The sequence below is a fragment of the Bombus huntii genome, chromosome 5 (assembly GCF_024542735.1).
Source record: "Bombus huntii isolate Logan2020A chromosome 5, iyBomHunt1.1, whole genome shotgun sequence".
Lineage (NCBI taxonomy): Eukaryota > Metazoa > Arthropoda > Insecta > Hymenoptera > Apidae > Bombus > Bombus huntii.
Window position 1 is genome coordinate 1,270,660 of NC_066242.1, and position 26,543 is coordinate 1,297,202.

The 26,543-nt window shown below is 33.9% G+C and overlaps 2 protein-coding genes across 15 annotated transcripts; both read right to left on the reverse strand.

Moving 5' to 3' along the window:
* Positions 1 to 48: 48 nt before the first annotated feature.
* Positions 49 to 2,575, reverse strand: LOC126866194 (protein AATF). 4 transcript variants are annotated; one of them, XM_050619508.1, is made up of 3 exons: positions 2,393 to 2,575; positions 1,748 to 2,047; positions 49 to 1,682 (listed from the first exon to the last, which is right to left on the reverse strand). In XM_050619508.1, the coding sequence occupies exons 2-3, from the start codon at positions 1,957 to 1,959 to the stop codon at positions 329 to 331; spliced, it is 1,566 nt and encodes a 521-aa protein (XP_050475465.1). In that variant the 5' UTR covers positions 1,960 to 2,047; positions 2,393 to 2,575; the 3' UTR covers positions 49 to 328. The 4 variants fall into 4 exon arrangements, with proteins under 4 accessions (XP_050475465.1, XP_050475467.1, XP_050475466.1 ...); XM_050619510.1 differs by lacking the exon at positions 2,393 to 2,575 and adding an exon at positions 2,260 to 2,386; XM_050619509.1 differs by lacking the exon at positions 2,393 to 2,575 and adding an exon at positions 2,188 to 2,364.
* A 256-nt stretch (positions 2,576 to 2,831) lies between these two features.
* On the reverse strand, positions 2,832 to 25,793 carry LOC126866189 (NGFI-A-binding protein homolog). Of its 11 annotated transcripts, XM_050619488.1 has the most exons (12): positions 25,391 to 25,783; positions 24,669 to 25,217; positions 10,219 to 10,320; positions 9,912 to 10,049; positions 9,372 to 9,682; positions 8,768 to 8,980; positions 8,451 to 8,701; positions 4,988 to 5,090; positions 3,887 to 3,957; positions 3,613 to 3,724; positions 3,489 to 3,545; positions 2,832 to 3,357 (listed from the first exon to the last, which is right to left on the reverse strand). In XM_050619488.1, the coding sequence occupies exons 2-12, from the start codon at positions 24,979 to 24,981 to the stop codon at positions 3,250 to 3,252; spliced, it is 1,779 nt and encodes a 592-aa protein (XP_050475445.1). In that variant the 5' UTR covers positions 24,982 to 25,217; positions 25,391 to 25,783; the 3' UTR covers positions 2,832 to 3,249. The 11 variants fall into 11 exon arrangements, 7 of the variants coding, with proteins under 7 accessions (XP_050475445.1, XP_050475449.1, XP_050475448.1 ...); XM_050619492.1 differs by having other exon boundaries at positions 3,887 to 3,954; positions 8,547 to 8,701; positions 24,669 to 25,783; XM_050619491.1 differs by having other exon boundaries at positions 8,547 to 8,701; positions 24,669 to 25,783.
* Between the last annotated feature and the right edge of the window lie 750 nt (positions 25,794 to 26,543).

Here is a 26,543-nt window from a genome sequence, read left to right on the forward strand (position 1 = left end):
AAAAAATGAATATGATCAATCTGTTTATAATGACTTTAAATCAATTAATATATTAAAGTTACTTTATTTACTAAACAAAATTATATGTATACAACATCTTGTTGATAAGGCTAAGAAAAATAATATTCCAATAAATATCATTAAGTATAAAATTTTAAGCACTCTTGCGTTATTATATACACAATAAACAAATTTTGTTTATTTATTTTATTGCATAATATTAACTATAATTATTTTTGCCTGTATTTCATTATCAAATTTCTGTAAATCTTATAAAATATTTTTGATTAAAATATATAAAATTAACATTTTATTAATTGTCCTAAACTTAACGACCAACTTGTACATTTGGTGGTTTAATTCTGCCAAATAAAGAACTATATAATTCATCCTTTGCATGATCTGTCCATGTATCACTTATTGTAATAGGAGCCATAAAATTTACTAACTTATTATGTACATTATAACGTATTCTTCTACCTTTAGTAGCTCTTGTATCTATTTTTCTTTTCATTTTTCGCCTCATATTCTGTAATTTTATCCATTGTTTACTAAGTTGTATAGGATCAGTGATATCAGATGATTTATATTCAATTAAATCTCTTAGAAGTTGATGATAGAAGTCATCATCATCATAAATTTCAGAATCATAGTCTTGAATTCTTCTACCATCACTATCTTCTGTTATTTGTTCCTTACCAACAATTTTATATTCAGAACGTTTCAATCGACTTTTTTTAAGCAACTTTTCCTTATCATTTAGAGCGAATTCAATTTGTTTTAGAGTTGTTTCACTCATACCTTTATTTAATTTACCACTAGTTATCCTTGTCTTTTCATTCCATTTTTGTACAACAGAATTTCTATATTCTATATATGATTTGTGATTATCGTTTAATATCTTTTCATAGTCTTTAAGTTTCAATTTTTTGCTAAATACATTCTTGTTAAAGCTTTCTTTATATTTGTCTGAAATTGTATCTTTATCTTCATTTTCATCCTCTGTATCCGAAAGAATTTCTTCATCCATTGGATCTTCTGTATTTGCTATTTCATCTGTGCTTTCTTCAGCTTTCCTTTTTTTATTGGACATAGATAAATTTTTTGTTTCAGGGTATTGTTTTAAAAAGAAAGTTTGCAACTGTAACATATTATTCAATAATATTTTCAACTTATTTTTTACTTCATCAGCTGTTTTTGTGTATTCTGCATCCATTTTAAAATTTTGATAAACATCATGCTGAGGCATTTGATTACTAGTAATTAAACATTTTTGTAATTTTATCCTCATTTCTAGCAAATTTTCCCAAAGCTTTAATTGATTTCTAACACAACTACCTTTTTCTATATCTGCTCTTATATTTATCTGCGATATTGTCTTGATATCTGTCCCCTGCTTTGTAGAAGGGATATCCTTACTATCTTCATTTTCAGAATCTTGTTCTAAATTCATTTTAGTGTCATAACTCATTTCCTCATTCGAATGATCATTTTCATCATCCTCCATATTGCTATCATCATCTTCCATATCTTCTTCATTATTACTGTTGCTGATATCATCACTTTCTTGCTCCATACTATTCATTTCTTCATCTTCACTTTCTGAAGTGCTTTGTACAACAGAGTCTTCATCATCATCATCCTCATATATATCTTTTCTTGAAACTTTTTTACCTTTATATCTATAATAGAGAAATAATGATCCTATTAAATAATTCTATAATAAAATTGAAGTAAAATTTCGTACCTTTCGTCCACTTGATCCAAGAGATCCACATTTCGTCTACGTATCTCCGAAATTTGGAAATTACTATCTGAATTATCACTTTCATCATAACGATCAACTAGTTTTGCTTTCGTGTCTTCCGCTTCATCGTCGGAATTAAAAGTTACTGGTGTTGTAGTAACTAATGAATTCACTTTGTCTGCTAAGGTTTTCTTCTGTGCTTTTAAAGCCATTGCTTCGATCAAACAAATCTGAATTAATTCAACTATAAATGATGAATTTTACCACGTGCACCTTTCTATACGGGTTGATGAACATAACCTATAATAACATAACCTATAATTGTTATATCATCGATTATAAAATTTCATTGAAGTCTGTATACAATATATTTATATTTTATTTCTAGTAATTGTTAATTAATAGCACACTGATAATATTATCCGGACTCATGTACATACTACTATGTACTATACATATGTACTGTACACATGGATAACGGATAACATTTCCAAGACTATACTACTACCAACATTGTACTCATAGAGATATAAGAATAGAGTGCGCGACGGAGTCATGTCAAATCATATCATATGTTACCGTGAAAGTAGATACGGTATACGAATAGAAAGAATACGAATTGTTTGATCAGACGTGCATACTTACGCCGTTCTTTGATCAGTGTTACGCTTCATATTTACTGTACGAATGTGCATGCTTATTAGACAAAGACACAAAAGACCTCTGTGAAGCCTTCCCTTTCTATTTCAATATCGCTTTTTTCAGTTCCTTCACGTACTATATCTTTACACTCGATCACACGATATATCTCTATGACTGTACTCAATAACAGACTGTATCGCAAATCGTATAGTAGTATGTACAACTGTACTAAACTGTATTATACAGTATTCTAGTATTCTATACTGAGGAATGGATATATCATTCGTAACAGTGACAAATATGAAGATGCTCAAGAATATAGAATTCGAAGGCTATATATTTTTGGAAATTTACAATAATACAAAGTAACTACTTTCATACGTATTTATTAACTTACATAAATCATATGATAATGTATAGATTGCTTTAAAAATACAATACATTGAATAAAAAAGGTTCATTGTATATTTACAAATTTTAGTGTTATACAATACGCAATTATATTTCAGTCAACACACGCTTTTGATTTAAAGAAATTAATAGTATATACAACATCTAAAAGTGTTTTTGTAGCTTAAAATAAGTACAAAGAATTTATTAAAATCAAATAATGACCAGCGCCGTATTTTTTAACATACTTCTGTTGGTTTTATGAAACCCATTGTAACATCTGTTAATTCTAATTTTAAAATAGTTTTTGATGCAAAAATTTTACTTGTGCAGCAACAACCAACATAAAAATTATGTTATAGGAAATAACATGACAATGGTCAAATACATATAATAATACTAATTCTAATACAGGCTGAAACATGTTTCTAAGAATGAGACAACTATGATAATACAATTTTTTAACAATATCACAGCGTTGGTTTTTCGTCTGTTGGTTCTTCTTTTATAGGATGATTACATTCCATTAATGCAGGATTTGCCACAGCAATTATATTATCTCCCCGTGAAGCTATTACCTATATTTGACCAAATTGAAAACCAAATTAGCATTTACTAGTTATTATTAATTTAACTTGATATCATTATATATATGTTTCTTCAGAAATTAGTAAATAATATGTATATCAATTTAAATAAAATTTACTACCTTAAGATTGAAATCACTTTCCTTATCTGTATTATCTGCTTCAACTTCATTAGTGTCCTGTAAATAGGACCATTTGTCAACTTGAAATAATTAGTACACATATATTCGCAAAACATTTGCTTACGTGTATCGATGAAGACTCTTCATTTGAAAATGAAAGTTGACTGTCAGAGTCGCTAATCTCCTCGATACTCGCACTGAACATACCATTGTTATTCTTCTTCCTCCAAACTGGACTAAAACAATGCAAATGTCTGAACATCAATATATACTTGCAAAATTAATTTCTTTGCAATTATAAGTCAATAAAATATATATGTGATATTCAAGATTGCAACCTATAAGTATTTTACAGTGCATTATCTACTTAATAATCCATTTGAGCTCAAAGTAATCACCTTGAAGATCTGTGTCTTCTAATTGTTGAGTTACCTATATCCATTTCAGGGCAACGTAGATCCAACTCCTCCTAGAACAGTGAACTGCTACAGACAGTACAAGTAACAAATATAGCGTAGGAAATGACAGCCAGAAAAAAGCTAATTATTATTATTACTATAGTTAATAACAATTACTCGATATAACTAATATAACAGGCATACACAACTCGTAAGGACACCAGGAACAAAGCATAGAGTCCTAACAAGTGTGGAAGAAAATATTGTATGAATTAATTGTGTTTTAGATAGTAATTTAATTTTTAATATGTTAATACATAAATTAAAAAAATTCTTATTAAAAAAAGCACCTTCTACTTAAGGAAAAACAGTTTCTGAGAAGAATTTTTTTATATGTATGTACATTTATAAAATATGTAACGTTTTTTAAATACCTGTTAATTAACAAACATAAGTATACAAACATTTAGTACAAAAGCCATGCATGTTATGCAAAAGCTATACTTGACCTTTTCTGCTTGTGCTTCGCGCGTATATCAACGTAGTGGTAGTTTACGTGTTGCAATTGTTTACGTGCTGGGTGCATAGTTAGTTGTTAGCGCTCATGCGAGTGCAGCAGCTCATTAATATGCCAATGATTCCAGATCAAATCATAACTATGGAATTCCATCAAGGATTTTGTAACGTTCTTTTTTAGGCTATATATATGATATTTTGTAATATTTAAAAAAATCGTCGATTTTATTTTTGTATAATCATTACTTAGTAATTTCTTTAATTACTGATCATAAAAATTATAAATTGATTCAACTTATCTAATAATTAATATAATGTACGTTACCAAGGAAATTATTTCATAATTTTTCTTATATTAAGTTGTGATTAAATTCTTTAATAAAACGTTTGTTTTAGTGTAATTCTAAATATAATGAAAATTTTTTGGTATCTAATTTTTATGATTATACTATATAATTGATGTATCACATAAGATATGTCGTATTCAATTTATATTAAAATCCGTGACTTTGTCCCAAGTTTATAATGATTCTGAACTGGAATCTGTATGTACATGGCTTATTATGATGATCGAGGTGAGCTAACCTGCGTCGCATCTTCATTCTCACCCTCAAGCTCGAGCTTTTGTCGTTTTGTACGATCAGGTTCGTTTTCTTCGCCATTTTCACGTGGCCTTGACACGGATAAGCTAAAGCATTTTAATTATGAATATCATACTTTAATTGGCTTAAAAACTACATGTAGATTTGGCTAACCTTCTATAACACTGTGTAACTTAAAAGTCATCCCTATTTATATACAGCGTGTCCTGTTACTGCCTCTATATAATTTAAGGAGTGATTCTTGACGTCGAAATGAGACGAAAATCAAGAATAAAAAATTGCGTTTTTGATTTTATTTTTTAGCTATTGACAATAAAAAGTCGGCCAGAATATCCTCGAGCAAACTTCCTTACACAAACGAAAGGAGGTCAGCCTAAGCAGCGGAGCACACAGAGATCCTCAATTCGATCGACATATGAGCTGCACCTCGTATGAGTCGTAGAAAAGAAAACTATGGTGTTCGGAGAAGTAAACAACCCCGCGCGACGCTTCGCAAAAGAAGTGGTAGTTTGAACATTCAACCTGCTTACTCATGAAAATCCATAAGAACATATCGAAAACTACACTATGAAATTTCCGAATGGAGAGTATTAATGTTACCTCTAATCCTTTACTTCCGCGAGTGTCCACAGCAAAATCACACACGCACCGCGATTGTCCCAGCCGCGGGTGTCCACAAAAATACAATAGATGTTCGTTATGTCCCCCGTTTTCTTGTAAACAGATCCTGACTCTTCTCTGAAAATTTTGCTGTATTGTGTTTTCATGTGCCCCAGTAGTAAAAATCGAGAGGATTTAAATCTGGTGACCAAGCAAACCAAAACACAGGTTTTCTTCGACCGATCTACCATCCTGTTTCCAAAACAACTGGTTAAGTGTTCTTGCAGTATACGCACTACGCGCACTGCATATACAATACACTCAAGTAAGACTCTAACGTAATATTTTCAGTTCTCTAAAAGTTCCCTTTCGAATGTCGGAATGATTTTGTTCTTCCGAAACTATTCTAGTTTCTTGCTTCAAAATAGCTAAAACATGGCAATGTAGTGATGTAGAGTTTATTCAGGAAGAAAAATTTACGATACTCATTACCAATGCTTTCATTTTCTTTGTATAACTCGGAATTATTCAGGAACAGTTATTGTTATGCCACGAGGCTTACCACAGTCTAACCGTCGCTCGCGGTCCTACAGTGTCGCAGGCAGATCGTCTTATCTGCCCGCCGGATCATATATAATGTATCGACGAGCGCATAGTTGTCGCCAAGCAGCGAGCTCTAGAAAGGTCGAATTTTTGTCCGTTACATTTTTCCACACAAGAAGAGGCATACGTGATCATAGGCGCGAGCGATGGCGTGACCCGAGCATAGTGGGGGTCGTTTTCCAAATGAGACAAAGAAATCATCGAAAGGCGATCAGTTCCTTCTGACGAGTCAAACGTGACACGTCGAGAAATCTGACGAGCAAAATCAAATAGTCTAACGAATTTATCTAGAGATATCGTGAAGTCTAATCAGCTTTCTGTAATATATTCATCATATTATTATAAAATATATTATTTTATGTTAACCTGTTAATACAGTGTTACATTCATTGAACCACTTCTGTTATCTTAACCGAAACAGGGGAACGACTATTTCGCGGCGTCGATTAACATAATCGTAGCGAGAATTTACGCCTCTCACTGACGCGTTTTCCTAGCGACCGCGTCTCTCCGCGAACAGTTGTAACAGTTATGATATTTAAGAAGTTCTTTTTGAAAGCAAGGGTACGATAGGAAGCGAAGAGGCTGCATATCAAATGTGTTTAAAAGAACCTATTTTATGCAATCTTCAAAATTTATATAGCTAGAGATTTATTAAATATGCTCATTGGAAAAGTGGGCTTTCTGTTTACCAAATGAGTTTCGGAAATATCTCAATTCTTCAAGCCTTATTGTCTTCAATTTTTATGACCGTAACGTGTTTTAAACGTAGAAAGAAAAAAATTAGAAGAATGCTCTAAGAAAGCTCTAGTATAGAAAAGAAGCATAACTATCGCATTTATTATTTATTTTGAAGCAAACATTGTGACTATATTCGTGGAATAATATAAGATATTAATTTGACATTTTGTAGGAAGTGTGGAAAAACCGACTATAAGTTTTTCGGTAAATATTCACTTTCCATCACAAAATGTCAAAATAATATTTGAAAATGTTGTATGCAGTGTAACAGTCTTTATATTGTAGCCACATTTGTTATGGAATGTATACATTTGCAGAACTTATATATACTTTTGCTACGTTGCGGCGGACGGGAATAATGCAAAAGTGCGACGTTTATACGCCGAAAAATATCCCAACAGGACTATATTCAGCGCACAGACATTTTACAATATAGCTCAACGAATATGGGATATCGGCACATTAAAACTTGTCCTATCTGGCATACGAATTCAGTACGACGACGCGGATCTGGGAGATAGAGCACTGCACCGTATTCAACAAAATCCCAATTTGAGTACGAGAACTATTACTGCTGAAAAAGGTGTCAGCAACAGCACCGTATGGCCAGTATTGAAGGAGGAAAATCTACACCCGTATAGCATCCAGAAAGATCAACAGCTAAGAATGGATGAGTAGGAAAGTCCAACGCGATTCTAATTTTCCCGCCAGAATATTATTTACTGACGAGGCAACGTTTAACAAATGCGCAATTACAAATATGCGTAATGGACATTTCTGATCATAGGACAATCGCGGTGCGTGTATGATTTTGCTGTGGACACTTGCAGAGGCAAAGGATTAGAGGAAACATTAATCCCCTCTACTCGGAAATTTCATAAGGTGACCTTTGATATGCTCTTATGGATTTCCACGAGTAAGCAGGTTTAATGATTAATCTACTATTTCTTTTGTGAAACGTTGCGCGGGGTTGTTTACATCTCCGAATACCACGGTTAACTTATAGGAGGTAAACTGTCGCTCATATGTCGACTGAATTGAGGATCACTGTGTGCCCCGCTGCTTAGGTCGACCTCCTTTCGTTCATGTAAGAAAGTTTGCAGGGATATTTTGTCCGATTTTTGATTCTCAATAACTAAAAATTGAAACCAAAAACGCAATTTTTGTATTCTTGCTTTTCGTCTCATTTCAGCGTTAAGAATCACTCCTTAAATTATATAGAAACGGTAGCCGAACATTCTGTATATTTATACCTTTTAAATTAATATAGAAAGGATCTGTAACTAGAATTCTGGTTTTAGGAAGATAAACTTTATACATATGTGTATATTCGAAGAAATTAACAAAAAAGGACAATCTTTTCCTAAGAAAATTCACGATACTTATAGTTCTATTACCTATTGCCTTTCGTAATTCTATTACCTACATTAATCTTCAATATTTTCATTCTAAATACTTGTAATAGAGTTAATAATATTTTTATAGAAACTAAAGATACTTACTAATGATTTTTTGAATAATGATACCCAGAATCTCTCACAACGCGTCGGGCCAAAGGAAAAAGTTCATCTCTTCTAGTAAGAAGGGCAGGTACGAACCTGCAAATTTGTGCAGCAGCTTCATTTACTGACACTTCGTGCAATGTCAATGGTTTCTCCGGTTTCCTCTTACAGTCAAACCTTCCATAAATTGCTGCATATTTCCGAATTTCTTCCATTCTACGTGGATCACTATCAGGCATAGCCATTACCATCTACAAATAATACGATTACATAAAATTTATGGATCATTTTAAGCACGTACAAAAAGTGATATTTACTTCTAAATTTTTGCAAATTTTTTTCTTAACATTATGAGGTTTTGGATCAACGGGTCGAATAGTAGCGGCAAGTCTTTCAGCTGCCTCTGCAAGTCTTTGTATTTGAGATTGCAAAAGGGTTGGTGTAGGTTGCGTTGGACTCGCAGGTGCACCACCACCGCCACTAGGACTTGGTGTTGTACCACTACCACAGGATGACTCACATGTCCCTACCTGAAAGTAATGGTATTTCTCCAATAACTCATTTACACAGGACGCTTCGAAGTTATTAAAATGTTATTGACCAATCGAGTATGGAGAAATATGCATGTCTTTTGTCTGAAAAATCTGCTATAATTGGTTTGTGTCTGATAATGATAAAGTTTTAAATATACAGATTTCAAACGTCCAGAGAAGACTAAATCCGATCCAATTCGTTATACATCGATACAAATTTTTATATTACAGTATTTTATGTATAAATTGAAGCAATCAAATATTTAAATAATTAAATATTTAAATATTTTAATAATATTAAGAACAAAATATATCTTTAATATATGCTGCATCTATTGTTCATAAAACTGGAATAAGAGTAGTAACATTTTTTTTATTTGAAGTATACCTGTAATATACCAGGACTGTGAGAAGTAGTATAAGGCAGAGGTGTATTGGGACTTGGACTTTGTCGAAATGTTGTTGAGGCCACTGGTGCTGTTACACTTGTAACGGATACAATAGGGCTAGTACTTCTACATGGTAATGGTGTTAGAGATACGTGCGACGAAACATATGGAGTAGGAGTTGCTGTTTGCGAAGTCGTTGTAAAACCTTGAAGATTTTGCACTTGCGGCCTAGGACTCACGCAGGGAAATCCTATGCCAGCAGGAGCTTTACACGTAGCCGTTGTCGGTACAACTGGTGTTTGGAAAAGTGCTATAACAGAATTTTGGTAACTCGATTAATTATTAAACTTTCCGATTTACCGTAACATTAATAATATCTATGTTTTGCAGAATGTAATATATTTTTATTTTTATGGTTTCTTTTTATACATATGTCCATATTTTTATAATCTTATCATTTTCAAATATTTTGTATAATTGTTTGATAAAATGATTTAGTCAAATGTACGAAAAAATTATTTGATATTAAGGTACTTTACAAGGATTTGTGAGCCATTCCTGGAGAGCTTTTTGAAGTCTTCTGACATGGAGAGGTTTGCTTGCCATACCAACGAGCGCCATAATTTCCAGAAATTCTTCTTCTCCAGCATCGCATAATTGTTGTACGTCGTCACCACCTAGAATAGTTTGTAAGAAATGGTTCGATCTCTTTAACACGAATTATTTTAAAAGGTTTCCACTATTATATGGTATTTTTTAATTCTTTCTTCAGAACGTCAAAGTTATCGAAAAGGATATTAAGGATTATCGAAAGGATACTAGATATTTAAAAAAGAATTTCTTTACCCATTTCTAAAAGCGTGTCGTAGTAGCTCAACAGAGACGCACGTTGCATCACTCTGTACAGTTGTAGTTCCGCTTCATTTTGAGGTACGGACGTCTGCACCACTAAATGATTCACGTAAAAATTCATTAAAAGGAAACGTTTGACTCGAGTAAAATTGAGACAATTCTGATTATTTATAATATCGAACAATAAAATTCTAATAATAATCTAATAAATCATTAAACCATCTCATCTGTGATTCAAAGTATCTTTAGAATGGCTAAAATTATTAGAATTTATAAATAAGACAAGTTTCAAATTTGGTCATCTAAAGGACATAGCTTACACCTGAAATCTTCAATCTCGATAGTTTTATGCTATAGTTGAATCAATAATTGTTCATTCTTTCCTATCGCCGATGATCCATACAAGCCTTTAATGTTATCATAAATAACAGAAGAAAAACAGTAATATACAACGGACAGAATATTAAGAATATTCTCTATGAAGTCTACAAAGAATATTTGACATAATTCATATTCTTTCAATTGGATGCCTGATGACTCGTCGAAAAATAATTTCCCTGTATCTGGATATATTAGAGGGGTGAATTGTTGGTCGACTGATCGATCATTTGGTTGTTGAGTCCGGTTCGGCGAGCTGAGCTCACCTTTGCGGAGGAGAGCTCGCCTCGGACAGTATGCGACAGACGGTCGAGCCGCCAGGGTGTCCGACTAGTTTCTTGCAAATTTCGAGGAACTGCGAGAAAAAGCGGCGTGCACACACGTACAGCGTATAAATTAATACCGGTACCGCTGGCATGGCATCGGACGCCGCTCTTGAAAGAGGGAAGGGAGAGGAACAGGAGAGAGAAAGAGTGGTGTATCCCTCCAGAAAGAAAACCTGTGGTCTGGGTGCGACGAAGAGGAAAGGATAGAAATTAAAACAAAGGGAAGAAAGATGAAACGGAAGATGAACCGAGTACGAAAGGTAGAATGAGGAGGAGGAGGAGGAGGAGGAAGAGGAGGAGGAGGGGGAGAGAAAAAGGGAGATATTTAAGGGATGAGAAGAGAGAGGGCAATGGAGAGAGGGAGAGAAAAAAAAGAGAGCGACAGGAAGCTAGAAGAAGAGAAGAAATGCAGAAGGAGATACGGAGCAATACGGTAGAGCCGGGCCCTGAAAAACCTGGCCGTCAGGTCTTATTACGAACCTAAGGCCCGGTCTCACGCTTATATACACCGACCGAGATACGAGTAAGTCCCTGACAGCAGCGGGGTGACTCGTTCCGCGAGATTTTTCTGACGTTGGCCCCTGCAGCCTCGGCTGAACCCACCAAAGGGATATGTGGATCTTTCTAATGAGGCGCCGATTTCTCACTCCCCCCGCGCGCCCTCTTACGTTCTTCGATGTGCTCACTTACAAAACGATCCGCGTAACGTGCGATGATAGTAAATTATACGGTAAAAGTTCATTTATTTCAATATCGGTATAGATAAATACATATCTACAATTTAGAGCTACACTTAATTATCCAATTGTCATAGTTCCGATTATGATGCAATATGGGAAATTTTGTTAATTATTATTTCAATTGGTGCAAAAGAATATGTTTCGAGAGTTTACATTGAAATAATGTACATTTTTTTATTCTTTCTAAAACTCCGAATCCTTTCTATATATCATTATATTTTCATATATAAGTCGAATAAGGTTTCATAAGGTAATGTAGAAGTTTCAACAGTTTGGTGTCTTTAACATGTTTAATTGAGATCATTTACCTTCTTTGGAACCTTAAATTTATATAAGAGAAAGAAGTCGGTTGTTATGGAAACTTGTTTGACTGAGAATCGAGAACGAAGCTAGAATTATAGGAAATATTTACATTAAAATGGTATAAAACTAAAAATTTATCGTTAAGATCTAATTATAGAATCATAAGATTATAAGATATCTCAGGATATAAAACGTCATCGCGCTATTTATTTATTATATTTTAATTCAGATTTCCTTTAAGTTTTCATTAACTTTTTCATCGTTCATGTAATTTTTGCCACTGCTTGTCTTTAGTTTTTAGCATTCCAACGTTCTGTTTGAATCTATATTGTTAAACGTCCTCTTTCAATCTTCTTTGTAATTAACTTCTTCGACAAGTACAATTATAACAAGATACCGATAGCTTTCGTACAAAATAAATGGTCAGACTTGCTTTACAGTTTCGAGTGTTTTATGGTCATTCGTTAATTAAACATGAGCGATTTTTGCAGCTGGGTTCGTTCAAACATTCATGAGTCTCTTGATTACACAGAAATCAAACAATAATGCCCATCAATGAGAGTAATTCATATATGATTTACTGTCCATAAAGTATCGAGAGTTATTCTTTAAAAAATCGAACAAATACAAAAAACCATAAAGTTCTGATGGTAACTCTCGTTTCTCTTCGTTCCTTTTCAGCTTCTTTTATTAAAGAGTACTCAGAAAATATACGTGTTTCATAACTTTAATTTATCGGGGCAAGTTGAATAAAAAAATCAATGACTTAAAAATAAATAATTGCGTCGATATTAATTATCTAGCATTAATTCATGAATTGCTATTTTACCTTCCTATATGGCATTTTTTGGAAAAACAGATAACATTACCTTGAAGGAACAAGTACTGGTCACCCATCCCCAAATTTTTAAAATGTTTACTTGTCTATCCTATTTCACTAGTCCTCTTCTATAATACACGAATCCTATTTCGTTATTAATTCGCTAATATAAAAAAAATTAATCTTCTTTGACAGATTTCGATGTCCGTAACTACATTTATCAAAGAATATTTTTTCCACATTGTCATGACGCCTCAGAAATCTTCCCATAGCATCGTAACGTAAATCGATATAAGACGAAACAGGTAAAAAATTCAGTTTCCTTTGATTTTCGACCCAGGTCATTCTCATTGTAATCAGGCAATGGTATAGTTCCTCTATCTAGGATCCTCTCACCTTGATCAAGTAGAGTAGCTATACCTCTGACCGACAGTCTAGGACTGGCAGTGCATTTACATAACAACTTTTTTGGCACAGGATAATCGTTTTTGTCGGTAGGAACACGTACGCGAGTCGGAGGCAGAGTCGTCACGGCATAGCATCCAATACTGCGCACCAGGGACGCGCTAAGAAAAACCTGATCCTACCGTGGCCTCCTCAGCCTCCCTGGGAACGATGCGTGCTTGTTGTCTCTTCGCCACCACCGACTTTTCTTCTTTATGCCCACTGTTCACCATCGTTTCGTTGCTTTTCAGCCGACAATTCGTGGATCACACTGTGTTGTTCTGCTATCTTTAGGATTCGCTTCGTCGCTTCTTCTTTTTCTGTTCCTTTGTTTCCCTTTTTATTGTTCCTGCTAGTTTATCATTCGAATTCACCTAGGAATCGTAATTAAATTCGATTCACTATTGGAGTGCTTGGAAGTCGAAATATGATATTAAAGATATTAGGAATATTTAAGAAAAGATTATCGATAGACTGAGGATATTTATGCAGATCCAAATTTTTACGAACATAGCTAAAGAAAGAGAAGTTATACAAGGATTTTTTACTTGATATATAAATATCATATTTTGGATATGTTATATTTTTTTTTGTGTTGTCAAATTTCCTATAAGTGCATGAAAACTCGCAGCCCACTTATAAAGACACGCGTACTGTCATTATGTCACTTGTTCTGAAGCTATAAACTTTTAGCGAGTTCATATTAATTTGAGATTAAAGAGTTTGTTACTCGTATCAATATTTTAAAATTAGTTTTTACTTCGATAAATAGATGAGCAAATGAATAGATATATAAATCCAGATAGACCAACCTACTTCATCTTAAAACAACTCTCGTTGATTTTCTCTTTTTCTAATCCCTTTGCACAATCGAATCAATAACGAAACCCATTCCTGTATATTGTATATTCAAGAAAGATCAGAAGACAATCTCGAAAGCCTTCATTGATCAGTGTGGCCATTGCAAAAGTGTATGATGTGGAAAAGAGGAAGAAGCGACGAGATTTCCTCTGGGAGCACCATCAAACGCTTCAAGAAGAATCGATAAATTCTCTAACGTAATGGATAAGGACTCGCAGGAGACGGAGAAACATGATGATACTGAGGAATGGGGAGGGATTAAGAAAATAACCCTTGGATGGAACATACAGTTTGAGCGAACAGAGGTGAGATTCTTGACGTGCATGCCCCATTATTCTATTATATCGTACATACATCATTATATCGTAAAGCATTGTAACATGATAAAATTGACTTTTAAAAATTAATCTGGAATAACAAAATTGGGATCTGTAAGTGTTAAATATTATGCAATAATTTTATTATTTGCAAAGTTCTTTATCCTAGAATTCTACAATATCTAAACTAGGTTTTATTATTTGTGAAATTCATTATCCTAGCATTCTACCATCTCTAGACTAGGTTAGATAAAATATTTGATCCTAATATAAATGTGATAAGTGCTTAAATAAACAATATAAATTTGTGAACTCTATGCGTTGATAGGGTAACATGTACCGTTTTTGATTATTAATATATCATTAATCTATATTCTTGTCATATATTGTTTCTATAAATCGACTAAAGCTTTTAAATGCTTTCCATTACTTCCCGTCATTGATTATTCCTTCTAATTAATTACGATTACAAATGATGCTAATAATCTCACATAATGATGAACTAACCGACAGTTGAGATCTCCCATTTTTTGATCTAAACGCCATCCCAAAAACTTCACTTTTGCTTGGTCGAGATCTACGCACAAAAGAAGAACGAGGAAGAGAAGCAACCGAAGAAAAAGAAAAAGAAGAAGAGAAAGAAGAAGAGAAACTAGGAGGGGCTAGGCAAAGAAAGAGGTAGAAGCGGGTTAGAAGCAGCCATCAGCAGATGAGGGGGGTGGTCCAGGGTAAAAGACGTTCGGTTGGACGTGGTAAAGAGAAGAGAGACGAGGGTGAGAGCGAACGAGTGCTATAGCTTCTTTGTTCGATAGCTCACGGTGCGGACGCTCTTCCGATGCTACGCAAAAACGAGTCTAGTTTCTTAGAAGCGGCCGTTCTCGCGCGGCACCACACCAATGCCAGTGGAAGAAGCAGTGGCGGCGGCGGCAGCGCGGCGCGGCGGCAGCAGCAGCAGCAGCAGTAGCAGCAGCGGTTAGTATTTCGCTTTTTACTGGCATTGTAATCAAGGAAGGGTTAGGTGGGTTTTTGTCTAGTGCCTCTGCCGCCGCTTGGACAAAACACCGGACAGATGGACTGAGTCGCCGTTTCGATCCCCCTACCTTACCTTTCTGTCCCTTTCTCATTCTTCCCTTCTCACTTTATCTAGTTCGTGCTAAAGCTTTTCCTCCTGTCTCTGTTCTTCTTCTTCTCGTTCTTCTTCTCCATAGTCTCTCCCCTTGGTTTCTTGGTTATCCCTCTTGGCTATCTCTATCTCACCGAACAGCCCCTCTTTTTATCTTTCTAATCTGCTAGTCTTCGTGCACCACCCTTTCTTCATTCTTCCTTCTTCTTCATCTTCGTTGGGTCTATATCTGCCAGTTTTACCTTACCGTTTTCGTTCCCTACAGTTGCCCTTCTCAGCTCCTCCCCCCGATACATACGAGCACCAGGCATCGAGCTTCTCTTCTAGGATACTATTTTACTTATCCCCACTTTTTACCTACCCTCTCCTACAGCCGACCAATGGTTAACTCCCCTTCGACGAGCAGGAAGGAAAAAACTAATTTGCTGGTCAACGATCAGGCAACCAGAGAGAGGGAGATGATGCCAGGGGAAAGGACATATAGAATATAGAAGATCTTTTAACGAGGGAAACGAACGATTTCTTCGGCTTAAGTGTTGTGTTTGGTTGTTAAATTACGTATGGATTTTTTATTTTTGACGTTGTCTTAGTTTTTAATTGGAAAAGTTCTTGTGACCGTTAATTGGGCTAATACATTAGTTATAAAAATATTTCTCTCTTGTCCAATAATTTAGCGAAATTTTTATGATTATTGGTTGCAGTAATAACTAACAATGACTTATCCACCAACTTGAACATATATAATCAGCACTCTATCGTATATAATTCGTTCAACCCATTCATTAGCAGAAGTTTCGACCATAGGCATTGAAAGGTCCCTGCGACATTTAAAAATGAGGGGTAGAGCACCATGTGTGTCGAAGGAGGCAGGATTAGAAAACATATTGTAAATCGGTATTTTCGGGGGTAGCAATACCTCGGTCGAATTGAGTTGATTGGTTGAGCATCGTTTTTAAGCTCGCAGGGTGGGGCCTGAATTCCATCCTTCTTGCAATGGCCAACCTCCGTCGCTTTTCCATCCCCTACTGTTTAAAACTTCTCTCCCTCCCTTAGGTGCATTTTAAAGTATGGTCGACTGATTTTGTGCCCGCATGCCGCGCCATCGAGAAAAAACTGGCAGTCCGTTAAAATTGCAAAACATCACGACACGTAATCTTTATTTGGTGGCGGCACGAAGCGGGATGAAATCTCCTCGTCGTTGCTGGGAACGGTTAAGCTGTCGAGTACGATATGCTATTTAACGTGTTTCATTGACATTATTAACCCTTCTACGGTGCGTTCAAAGTATTTAAATTGATTTGTATACTTTTATACAGTTATTATAAAAATATATTATATTAAAGTAAATATATTCGATGTATTCAGTAATACTATAAAACTAGATATATTTGATAATAAAGTTAACTGCTATGTAGTTTTAACTATTAATTAATATAACTTAATATAAAGTTTTTGTATTATATTGCAGAATCATTTGCAGAATCACTTTATCAAGTGTTAATAAAATTATTGTAATATCAAAGTTTATTATTCATAATCTAATAATATTAGTACACGATAGAATTTGGAAGAAGTTAATATTTCAGGAAAAGTATATCAAAACCAAAAATAAACATTCACCAAGGTTTGAATAATGTAAAAAGGAATGAAACGAAATATGAAAAAAGCGAATTATAAAAACAGCTGTGACGTATGCTCGCATCGTATGTGTTGAAAAAAGTAAAGAAACTCAAAATGAAATATGCAAAAAGTTAAATGATTAATGTAAATTAGTAGAATATGTTTTTAAAGGACTTTGTTTCAACATCATGTATTGCAGGAAAGATTTTGATATTAATAAAAGTAATTGCACTCAGCTATTAAGAATATATATATTGATAGCTAATTATCACAAAAAAATTTATACGATAAACACGAAATTTATTTTCTTTTCTTGCAACATAGGTAATTACAGATTCATCCAGTCGAACAACTTTATCGCTCGTAAATGTACCCGATACTTAAAAGACACTCAATATATTATGTAAATTAGCTAAACTCGATAAATATATTGGTTTAATAAATATACGATTTGTTTTTTAATCTATACATTTACATTCACAATATTCTTAATTTATTCTCATAAGCACTATTGAATCTCTGATATATTTATGATTATTTGAATATATTTAGCGCAGTGGTCATGACTAAAAATTAAAAAGAATACTAGAAGTACATATGCGTGCAAATATTAACTGTTTTTTAACAGACGTTTGATAGTGAAATGAATAAAATAACAATTGTATCTGACGATTCGAAAAATTCTGGTTTGATGCATTTCTTTGACTTGGCAGAAAGTAACCGGAACGGAAAAGAAGATACTTAATCTAAGTTTCTGTTCGGAGAAACGATGACGCGGCCGCGTAGTATGGCGCAAAAATAGACAATCCCGACCAAGAAATAAAATGCAGAAACTCACGGTGAACAAAATGAAAGAGTTCGGAGGTCGACCAAAAAGATCGGCGTCCACGTAGCGAAAACAGATTGGATAAAAAGTCGCGCGACAGGCTTCCACCGAATAAACAGGATAAATCTGGATTCCTTCGCAAATAGCGATGAGTTTAGCGATATACTTGCATGATAATCGTTTTTGCACCATATCCTTCTACCTGAATGCAACCCAACTAACTGAATCGACATTGTAAATGCAACTGACCGAACGTTTTAGTAATACATAATAAACAGCATCTATACCTAATTTGTTCTAATTATTGCACGTGGATAGACAAAATATTCAGAATATTCAAAGCAATTCATTTTAAAAAGATTGACAGGAATCTTTTTTAAACAGATCGACAAACTTATTATATTATAATCGATAAAAGTATAATTATTCATAACTATTTATTTAACTTGATAAGTAAAGAAGTATGAATGTTTTTCCGTGACTAAAATAATAGGAGAATAAATGAGTTGTTTAGCAAGCGTTTTTAGAGGATGGGAAGATATACTTAAAAGAATCAAATGGAAATCTGTTTAGAAATAGTTGTAATTATGGAAATGCAATATTTGTAGAAATGGATAAAAAATAATTGGGTTTGATTAATGACAAAAGATTATCTGTTTCATGTCTCATTAATACTTGTGATATTGTCTGTGAAAATTTTTATGAAAATAAGTAAAATATTTAATTTGGACTAACCGAATTTTTTGGGTAATAATTAAATATTTTAAATCAATGAATATTGTTAATATTTTCTAATATTATAATATCAATATACCATTAAAAGACCAATCTACAGATAAATGAAACAATGAAATTAATCTTTAATACAAATATAAAAGAATGTAAATATTAAAAAATAACGTCAATTTAATTAGAACATTCGCTTTCTATTTATTCAAAGATAATATAAAAAATGTCTAAATCTCGTAAACCTTGGGAGAAACGTTCCCACGGGCATCCTGTGAATATAGAATTTTTTAGTAAGTTTTTTCTTAGGCCCAGTGAAGACGAAGCAAAGGGTTATAAGCAAAACATCAAGGGCTAATTTTTTTTAAATGAGAGCGTTCGCCACTTTCTGGTCACATGCATACAACCTTCGCACGCAACATTTCAACTTCTGGTCTTTCTTTTACCTCACATTTACATTACTTTTTCGCTAGACAATGTAATGTTATCAATAAAAAATTAGGATACCATAGAGATTGTATCGTAATGAAAAATTGTGCGATTTTAGATAACTTTGAGTATGCTGAATTGAAATCATATCAAATGTTTGAATTAAAATTATGTTTATATTATCTCAGACTAGATCAAGTAAAAGAATTACTGCAAATGGCGAAACGATCATCATAATCTTCTGATCTAAAATAAGTGGTAAAACATATTATATCGTATTTCTGTAAAGTAAATTAACTCAAATAGTCAAATAATTTGTTCTAACAATCATAAAGTCGTACACATACGAAAAGATGTAATAATAACAGCAATAACAATGTTACTTCTTTCGGTAAAAAAGAACCAACCAAAAAAGTAGAAAAAAAGCAACTTTACGGTTTTCCCGTGTTCATCCAACTTCAACAACATTCCAGCCGCAACGTAACACGTCGTCCAACAAAAAGAAAGACGAGCAAACGAACCAAGTGTACGCGTTCGTATACATATATGTACGTTTCCCGCTACCCAGCCGCTCTTCTTCTCCCTTGGATCGCAAGGTTGAAGACTGATAAAAACTCAGCAGAAAAACTTCTCTATCATAGGGTTGGAGGGGGATACCAACGGGGCTGAGGGTGGAGGGAAAAGTGGTGGAAGCAAAAACAGCCTGAGAAAAGAAGAGATCAGATATAACGTCGAGGAACCCACGGGGAAGAAAGAGGGAGCACACGGTTCCAATAGAAGAGAGGAGGAAGAGACAAAGAATTCTTTCCGAGCTATTTGTTTTTTTTCGTTCGTTTTCTGCCTCGTTCTTCTGGGTCAGGCTTCTTCCGAGTTTTTTTTTATGCCGTCGGACTGATGGAAAGGGTGACGATATGCATATGTTTGAGGCGGAGGGCTGGACCAGTGAGTCCGGTTGTATCACTTGGGAGGATCAACGTATATTTGTATATATTTTATTCTAGTTAGGTTCTTCATGGGAGTGTTAGATCGACAGGTAAGGCAAGGACGCGACCGCGCATCGCTTTTTGGGATTAAATCTTTTAGAACAAGAAGGAATAAAAAAACGAAAGAGTATGGGGATAGGAGTACGAGAGAAAATAAGAGGGATTTAAGCGTACCCCTTACGGTGGTAGACTGAAGAATTTCTTGCCTGTTAATTTATTCGCGAACGAGATAAAGGTCGGATGGATTCCTTCCTTGTGGGAATATTCTGAATATGTACTTCGTTCTTATGAAGGACCGAATGGCTTACGAGTTTCGATAGATAAACCGTTTTCTAAGCGATTGATTGTCTTTGGATAGAAAGGAATATTTCTTAATCCTTGACTGCTATGGTGAAATGAAAATAACTTTCTAGCAAGGCTTTGAGGTATAATCGAATGTAAAACGTAAATGTGAATCTTTCTAGGCAAAAATGGGGCTCAGTCTAATTCAAAATTACCGAGCGTGTCGCACTTGAATACCATCTGTAAAACATCTTAAGTATTTCAAAAGCCCATATTAACATTTAAGAATTAAGTTCAACTTAAGAACGGAAATTTTTGTACGCTATATAACTAGATATGATACTAATTTTATCAGGTGTTCAACTAAATATGTCAATGACTGTATTATAGAGATAGTGAATTACAATATGGAAAATGATTAATGTATCGTTAAAGAAAAAAGGTTTCATATATTTTATATCATACTCGGTATAATAGGAATTCGTTTCTAGCATTTTAAATGTCGGATCAATATAAATATTAGCAACGTATACGCAGCTGCTTATTCTAACAAGCTCTTTCATTCCGTTTGTGTACTCTGCACGTCTTCTGAACGAGTTTTCTGTGCATACCTCTGTTCCCGACGTTAAAGAGATGCCTGAATGTAATCTGAATACGATCAAGAAATTGTGCGATCCGTGGGTGGATGCACTCGAATGCGGGTTAATTCGACAAACAGGAACGAGAACTAGAGCGATTTGTGAAGATACGGTGATATAAAAGAACATAACCCTTTTTTCTGTCCAATCCTTTGAAAATGAAAATTGTGTTGCTGAAAATTTAAATAAGAAAGGTAATAAAAAATTAGAAGGTAGAATTGAAAGTGTCATTTTAATGATTCTTATTTATGGCGAGTTTTAATCTTTCAATTTTCTAATACAAATTTAAGATTTAATATTTTAATAAGAAATGGAAGTAATAAATGCAAGTATGTATATCTTTTCATCTTTGATTACGAATATTAATTAAAAATAATAATCATCTTTTACAACACTGGGAATTATACAAAAATAATATTATTATCTCAAAAATAAAATTACTTAATCGATCTTAATTTTTCAATCATCTATTAATATTTATATCTGCTTGCTTGAATAAGGAACAATTAGGTGCAATTAAAACATCAAAGTTTTCTTTTACGATCGATATCAGAAATTATTAAATTTTATTTTCGCAATTGTTAATTGAAGGACACCATATATGCACGACATGGTATCAAAGGGATAAAATTAAATATGTTTTGTTTATGATACAAAGAAAGGAGATAATCGTAAAATAAGAAACCGGGCAGGTTTGGGAATGCGAGCTATGGCTGCTATCGTAAAGACGTTTAATTTGAAAAAAATTCTTGGCTCGATAAGTTCTAAGTAAGCGCGGGAATCCGGCAAACTTGCCGCAAAAAGTTGAAGATTTTTTGTTAAGTTGCATAGCGACAGAGCAGTGAGCAAGTGGCTGTTTTTACACGAGTTTCGGCCTCAAATTTATAGCGCGCCAAATTATCCCGGTGTTTCGAATAGGCCGCGACAGGCATGCTAATTCTAAGCAAACGGTCATTCAGTTCGTTTGAAATTAAAACACGAAAACGTAGCGTCGCGTTCCTCCCATTACTTCGATAGGACAGAAAACTAAATAGTAAAAAATATAGAAATAAAGAACAACTTAGGTTAAATCTAAAAACAAAAGACAGACTTAGCCTTTCTATTTCTCGAGAATTATAAGTCGTTCGTATGACGAAAAAAGGTAAGTATGTATGTACTGTGGGACCTCCAGTATGCGAAGACTTACTGTTTAAATGTTCTATTACTATTATGCGGACAATGCGTATTTCTTTCCTCCAATAGTGCTTTATTATCAAAATAAATGTGGACGTGTTGTACATCAATAGCAAAAATTAACAAAATTAATTAATAAAATAGTTAAAATTTATAAAAATTATTGTCTCATTAAAAAATTTAAACAATAAAAAATTCATACTATTACTATCACTATTACTATTACATTTACTATTGTAACAAAAGCCTAACTACATATTATAGTATAATAAAAAAGTTAAACGTTCTTTTCTTATCCAAAAATCTTTATGCCTTTCGATCATTGCTTTAGGTAATTTTGATTTTTTACTCTTTATGAGAATAACAAGTGTTCTAGAATTACAGACACATAAATAATTAAAAAATATTACATTTACATTATACCTTACTCTTTGCAATTGTTCTTGCATTATTCTTTTTGAAATATCAGATAGTAATTACGAGGGAATACAAATGTTTGTATTCCTATTTGTATGAATATTACACACATTATTATATATATATCGAATAACAATCCGAAGAGTTCGAAGATTTCTCGAAGATGAAAATTAAAACTTCCTTATGCAAACAATCATATCTTCCCATTAACTGAAATACTAGAAGTTCTTCAAAACGCAAGCATCGCAGAAGCAAATAAGGACCAATTCTTTCTCCTCTAATTTCATATTTAGGAATTACTAAGCAATTTCTAATGTGTAAGGCCGATTCGATTCGTATAATAATTCTCTTCGATGTTTCGACACGAGGCAAGATAAGGGAGGGAAAAAATGGAGCAAAAGAAGCAGAAATTGAGAAAAAGGCAGAGGAAGGTAAGAAAAAGAGGAAGAGAAAGGGAGTGGAAAAAGAAGGAGCAGCCATTTGCAGCCAGTGGACCAACTGCCGTCTTCGAGAGATATCCTCTCTCGCAATTTCAACTTTCGGAGAAACGTCAGGCAAAACCGCGAAACCAGCGCTTTTTTACCATTTAGTCTGCAATGGTCAACTCAGCGCTCGCGATCGCCTTCTATACTGTTATATCCTCCTCCGTTGGCTGTTTCGTCTTGTAAGAAACTGACAAAAACCGTTCTCGCAATAGTTGCTCACCAATGGCGGAAGAAAAAGCGTCTTTTTGCACGGCGCGACGCTTTTTGTCCGCTTCCTGAGTCATGCCTCTTCCTACCCAGAGTAGACAAAGCACATACACTATGCGCGTAACTGTGTATCTTTGCGCTCTGTATACGTGTATCTCACAGATCGTAAAAATGGAACTTTTTCAGCGAGGAAATTGAGATATATAATATCAGGTTAGGCAAGGGATAAATAATTGTAACAATCGAGATACTGTTGGGTTATTACGGCGATAGACGTTCGTTTTTGTAATATCCGTAATTATAATTAATAATAATCGTATTTTGAGGTGAGTTGCAGTAGATTATACAAAATTAATTTCTGAGATAATTTAGGGATTTTGCAATATGAATGATGAAGTTTGCTCTTGGTATGTATTAGGAAAATTAATTATAATAACTTGAGTGATACTAATATAAGTACTTACATGTGTAATATTTTTATCAGAGAAATAAGAAACAATTATCCTTTTTTATCAATAATTATTAATTGATTAATGCCTTTGAAAAATTCATTACTTCAAGAGTAACAAGTTTTTTTTTTAAAAGATGTAAGTAAATGGCGAAAAGAAATAAAAATTGAAATAGATAAAAATGCATGAATACTAATGAATATTTTTATTATTAAACGATGACGAAAAAGTCAAATTTACATGAATTATAAAGATTCAAAGGTGCAATGACTTATCGGCCATTTATTTAACAATAACATATTGTTTGAATAAGTTAATGCAATTTGCTTTGATAAATCAGTAAGAGTCAATTTTTAGAAAATCTTTGTTTTGGTATTTAAAGAAATATTAAGACTATGTTTACAAATTTGCTACTTATAATTAATATTTACCAAGCAATCATTCAGGCATGTCAAGCTATTGATACTAAACACTATAATACTGTAAGAATACTATTTACGACAGTGATTAGACTAACTGTGTACTTATATAAATAAAATAGTATTTGTGAAGTATCTCGGTACTCGAATTTAAAGAATTATAACATAATTACATAAATTACAAAGAAAGTACGGCATTAGAAGTTAATTGAAACCGATGCGATCATTTTCTTAATCATCAATTTTGTCCAAACATGTTACAAACAAGAATTTAAATTTACTATCATTTTTCTGTTTTAGAAGAAAAACAATTAAGAATGAACATTAACCTCTGTCAATATTTGCATGAAAACCTAAGCACATACCAATAAATCTATTTAAGTACATAAGCATATAATATCATAATCTCTGAAAAACTATGAAACATTTGACATTTAAACACATAAAAACCATAAATTTAATATAGCTAGAAACTTACGCGTGCCGTTGATGTTTCTACTGAGTATCTTGGGCACAGCAGCGGTGACACCGGAAACGGATGGAACAGTAGGGACAGTAGGGATAGTGGACAGCACGGCAGCAGGCTGCTGATGCTTAGTTGGCGGGCTCGCCACCACGACCACGGGATTCTGTATGGTGCAAGTGGCCGAAGTCAGAGCACCAGAACCACCGACACCAGTAACCGTGTTGGTCGGCGCCGATGCCACTGGAGAAGATGTACCAATACCGCAGCTTGTTGTTACCGCCGCTGTCGTCTCCTCCGGCGTAGGTCCAAGCACACGATTCTCCATTTTCAACTGTTAACTCCACTTTCCGTTCTTTCCTCCCCAAGAGGATCGCACCGAGGCGTTACCTCCCACGATACTCACTCACTGCACTCGAGCAACAATGTTTGACGCATTCAAAAGTATCAAAAGATGTATACATTTATGTTATTATTACATCTCCAGCACGAGGAACACGTCATAAGACAATGTTAGTGAGAATTGTTCGAACAAGTTGAATGATTATATTTTAACATTATCGACTGATAGGCCGGTGAAAGTGTAATAGAACGATTAAATAAAATAGCGAGGACACCGAACGATTAAGATAACGAAGATACCGGTAAAAGTGTAAAGAAAGATTATCAGCTAAATATGAAAAACATTTTTAATATCTAAAAAGTAAAAAAAAGAAAAAAAGGAATATAAGTTGTACTCTTATAAGCATCGATGGAATTGGTGGCACTTGGAACGCGTGTGAGTGTAATCGTGCAAATCAGTCTAATACAGTAACTTTCTATGGAACAGTTATTTGTTAGATATTCATCTCCTTCAGAAGCACCGATAGTCTTTTTTTAATGCAATTGCGTAAACTTATCGAATACGTGTGTGTATGTGTTCTTAAATTAGTATTATTGTTAACCGAGAGAAACAAATAAAATAAAGGAGATCGTGCTAACACTTCGAAAAGCAGCAGCGAGACACTTAGAACGATGACGCAGTGCACATTGCCGGCCATCGAGTGATTCCACTACGTGTCTGTGCTATGCCCCCTCTACTCAACTACACAACGTGCAATATTACCCCCACCACTGCCATATTCACGTGCGGTTATCCCTTCCTTCAACGATTCCCCCACCATCTTGAGACAATGAGAAACGATGGACACTACTGCGTTAACCAGAGTACGTAAATCTCAAATTCTTCCGCTTCCCAATTCCCACATTAAGGTCAATAATAAATACATTTGTCTTTTTGAGCATCCGATTTATATTTCACTTAAATTTAATGTTCTGTTTCGTTCAATAAATTGCAGGCTATCGGATGTGACAAGTAGAGTTAAGAGTTCGTAAAAGTATTAAAGTTGCGAATGATTATAAGTAAGAATAACGCGCGAATATTGGTTCCCGCGCGTTTGAAAGGTATATTATTTCTTTCATTGCTGAAGATAATTATAAAGAAAGTTGTCAGATAACAATTTAATAAGATATATCAACAGGTAAAGTGTTGAAAATTTGACATTTCATAATATTTTAAACTGTTGAATTACTTCTATTTTATAACAATCAGCATTAGAACTTAGAAACAACAAATACTCTCAACTTTTAATAAATCCATACCCACGGTGTATTGTATTGTGTTTTTAAAATAAATACACAGTATTCTTCTGAATTAAAATTTGTTGAAAGAACTCATTTTGTTCAACAAAAGCTTAACGCTAATAAAACATGGAATTATTGTCCATTAACTCAGTTTTTATTTCAATATTTACTATTATAATCTAATTAACCTGCTACTTACGCGAATTTTCATAGATTTTTCTTAAATTCCCAGGACGTTGAATGAATAATATTCGTGATAGTTTAAAA

What these genes read in the sequence shown, in the direction of transcription:
- LOC126866189 (XM_050619488.1), bottom strand. Translation starts at nt 24,981, where the DNA reads ATGGAGAATCGTGTGCTTGGACCTACGCCGGAGGAGACGACAGCGGCG. An exon ending in AAATTTGCAAAAATTTAGAA is followed by an intron (nt 8,702 to 8,767) that starts GTAAATATCACT and finishes TATTATTTGTAG; the next exon opens with ATGGTAATGGCTATGCCTGA. An exon ending in AAAGTGATTTCAATCTTAAG is followed by an intron (nt 3,358 to 3,488) that starts GTAGTAAATTTT and finishes GGTCAAATATAG; the next exon opens with GTAATAGCTTCACGGGGAGA.
- LOC126866194 (XM_050619508.1), bottom strand. Translation starts at nt 1,959, where the DNA reads ATGGCTTTAAAAGCACAGAAGAAAACCTTAGCAGACAAAGTGAATTCA. An exon ending in TTGGATCAAGTGGACGAAAG is followed by an intron (nt 1,683 to 1,747) that starts GTACGAAATTTT and finishes TCTCTATTATAG; the next exon opens with ATATAAAGGTAAAAAAGTTT.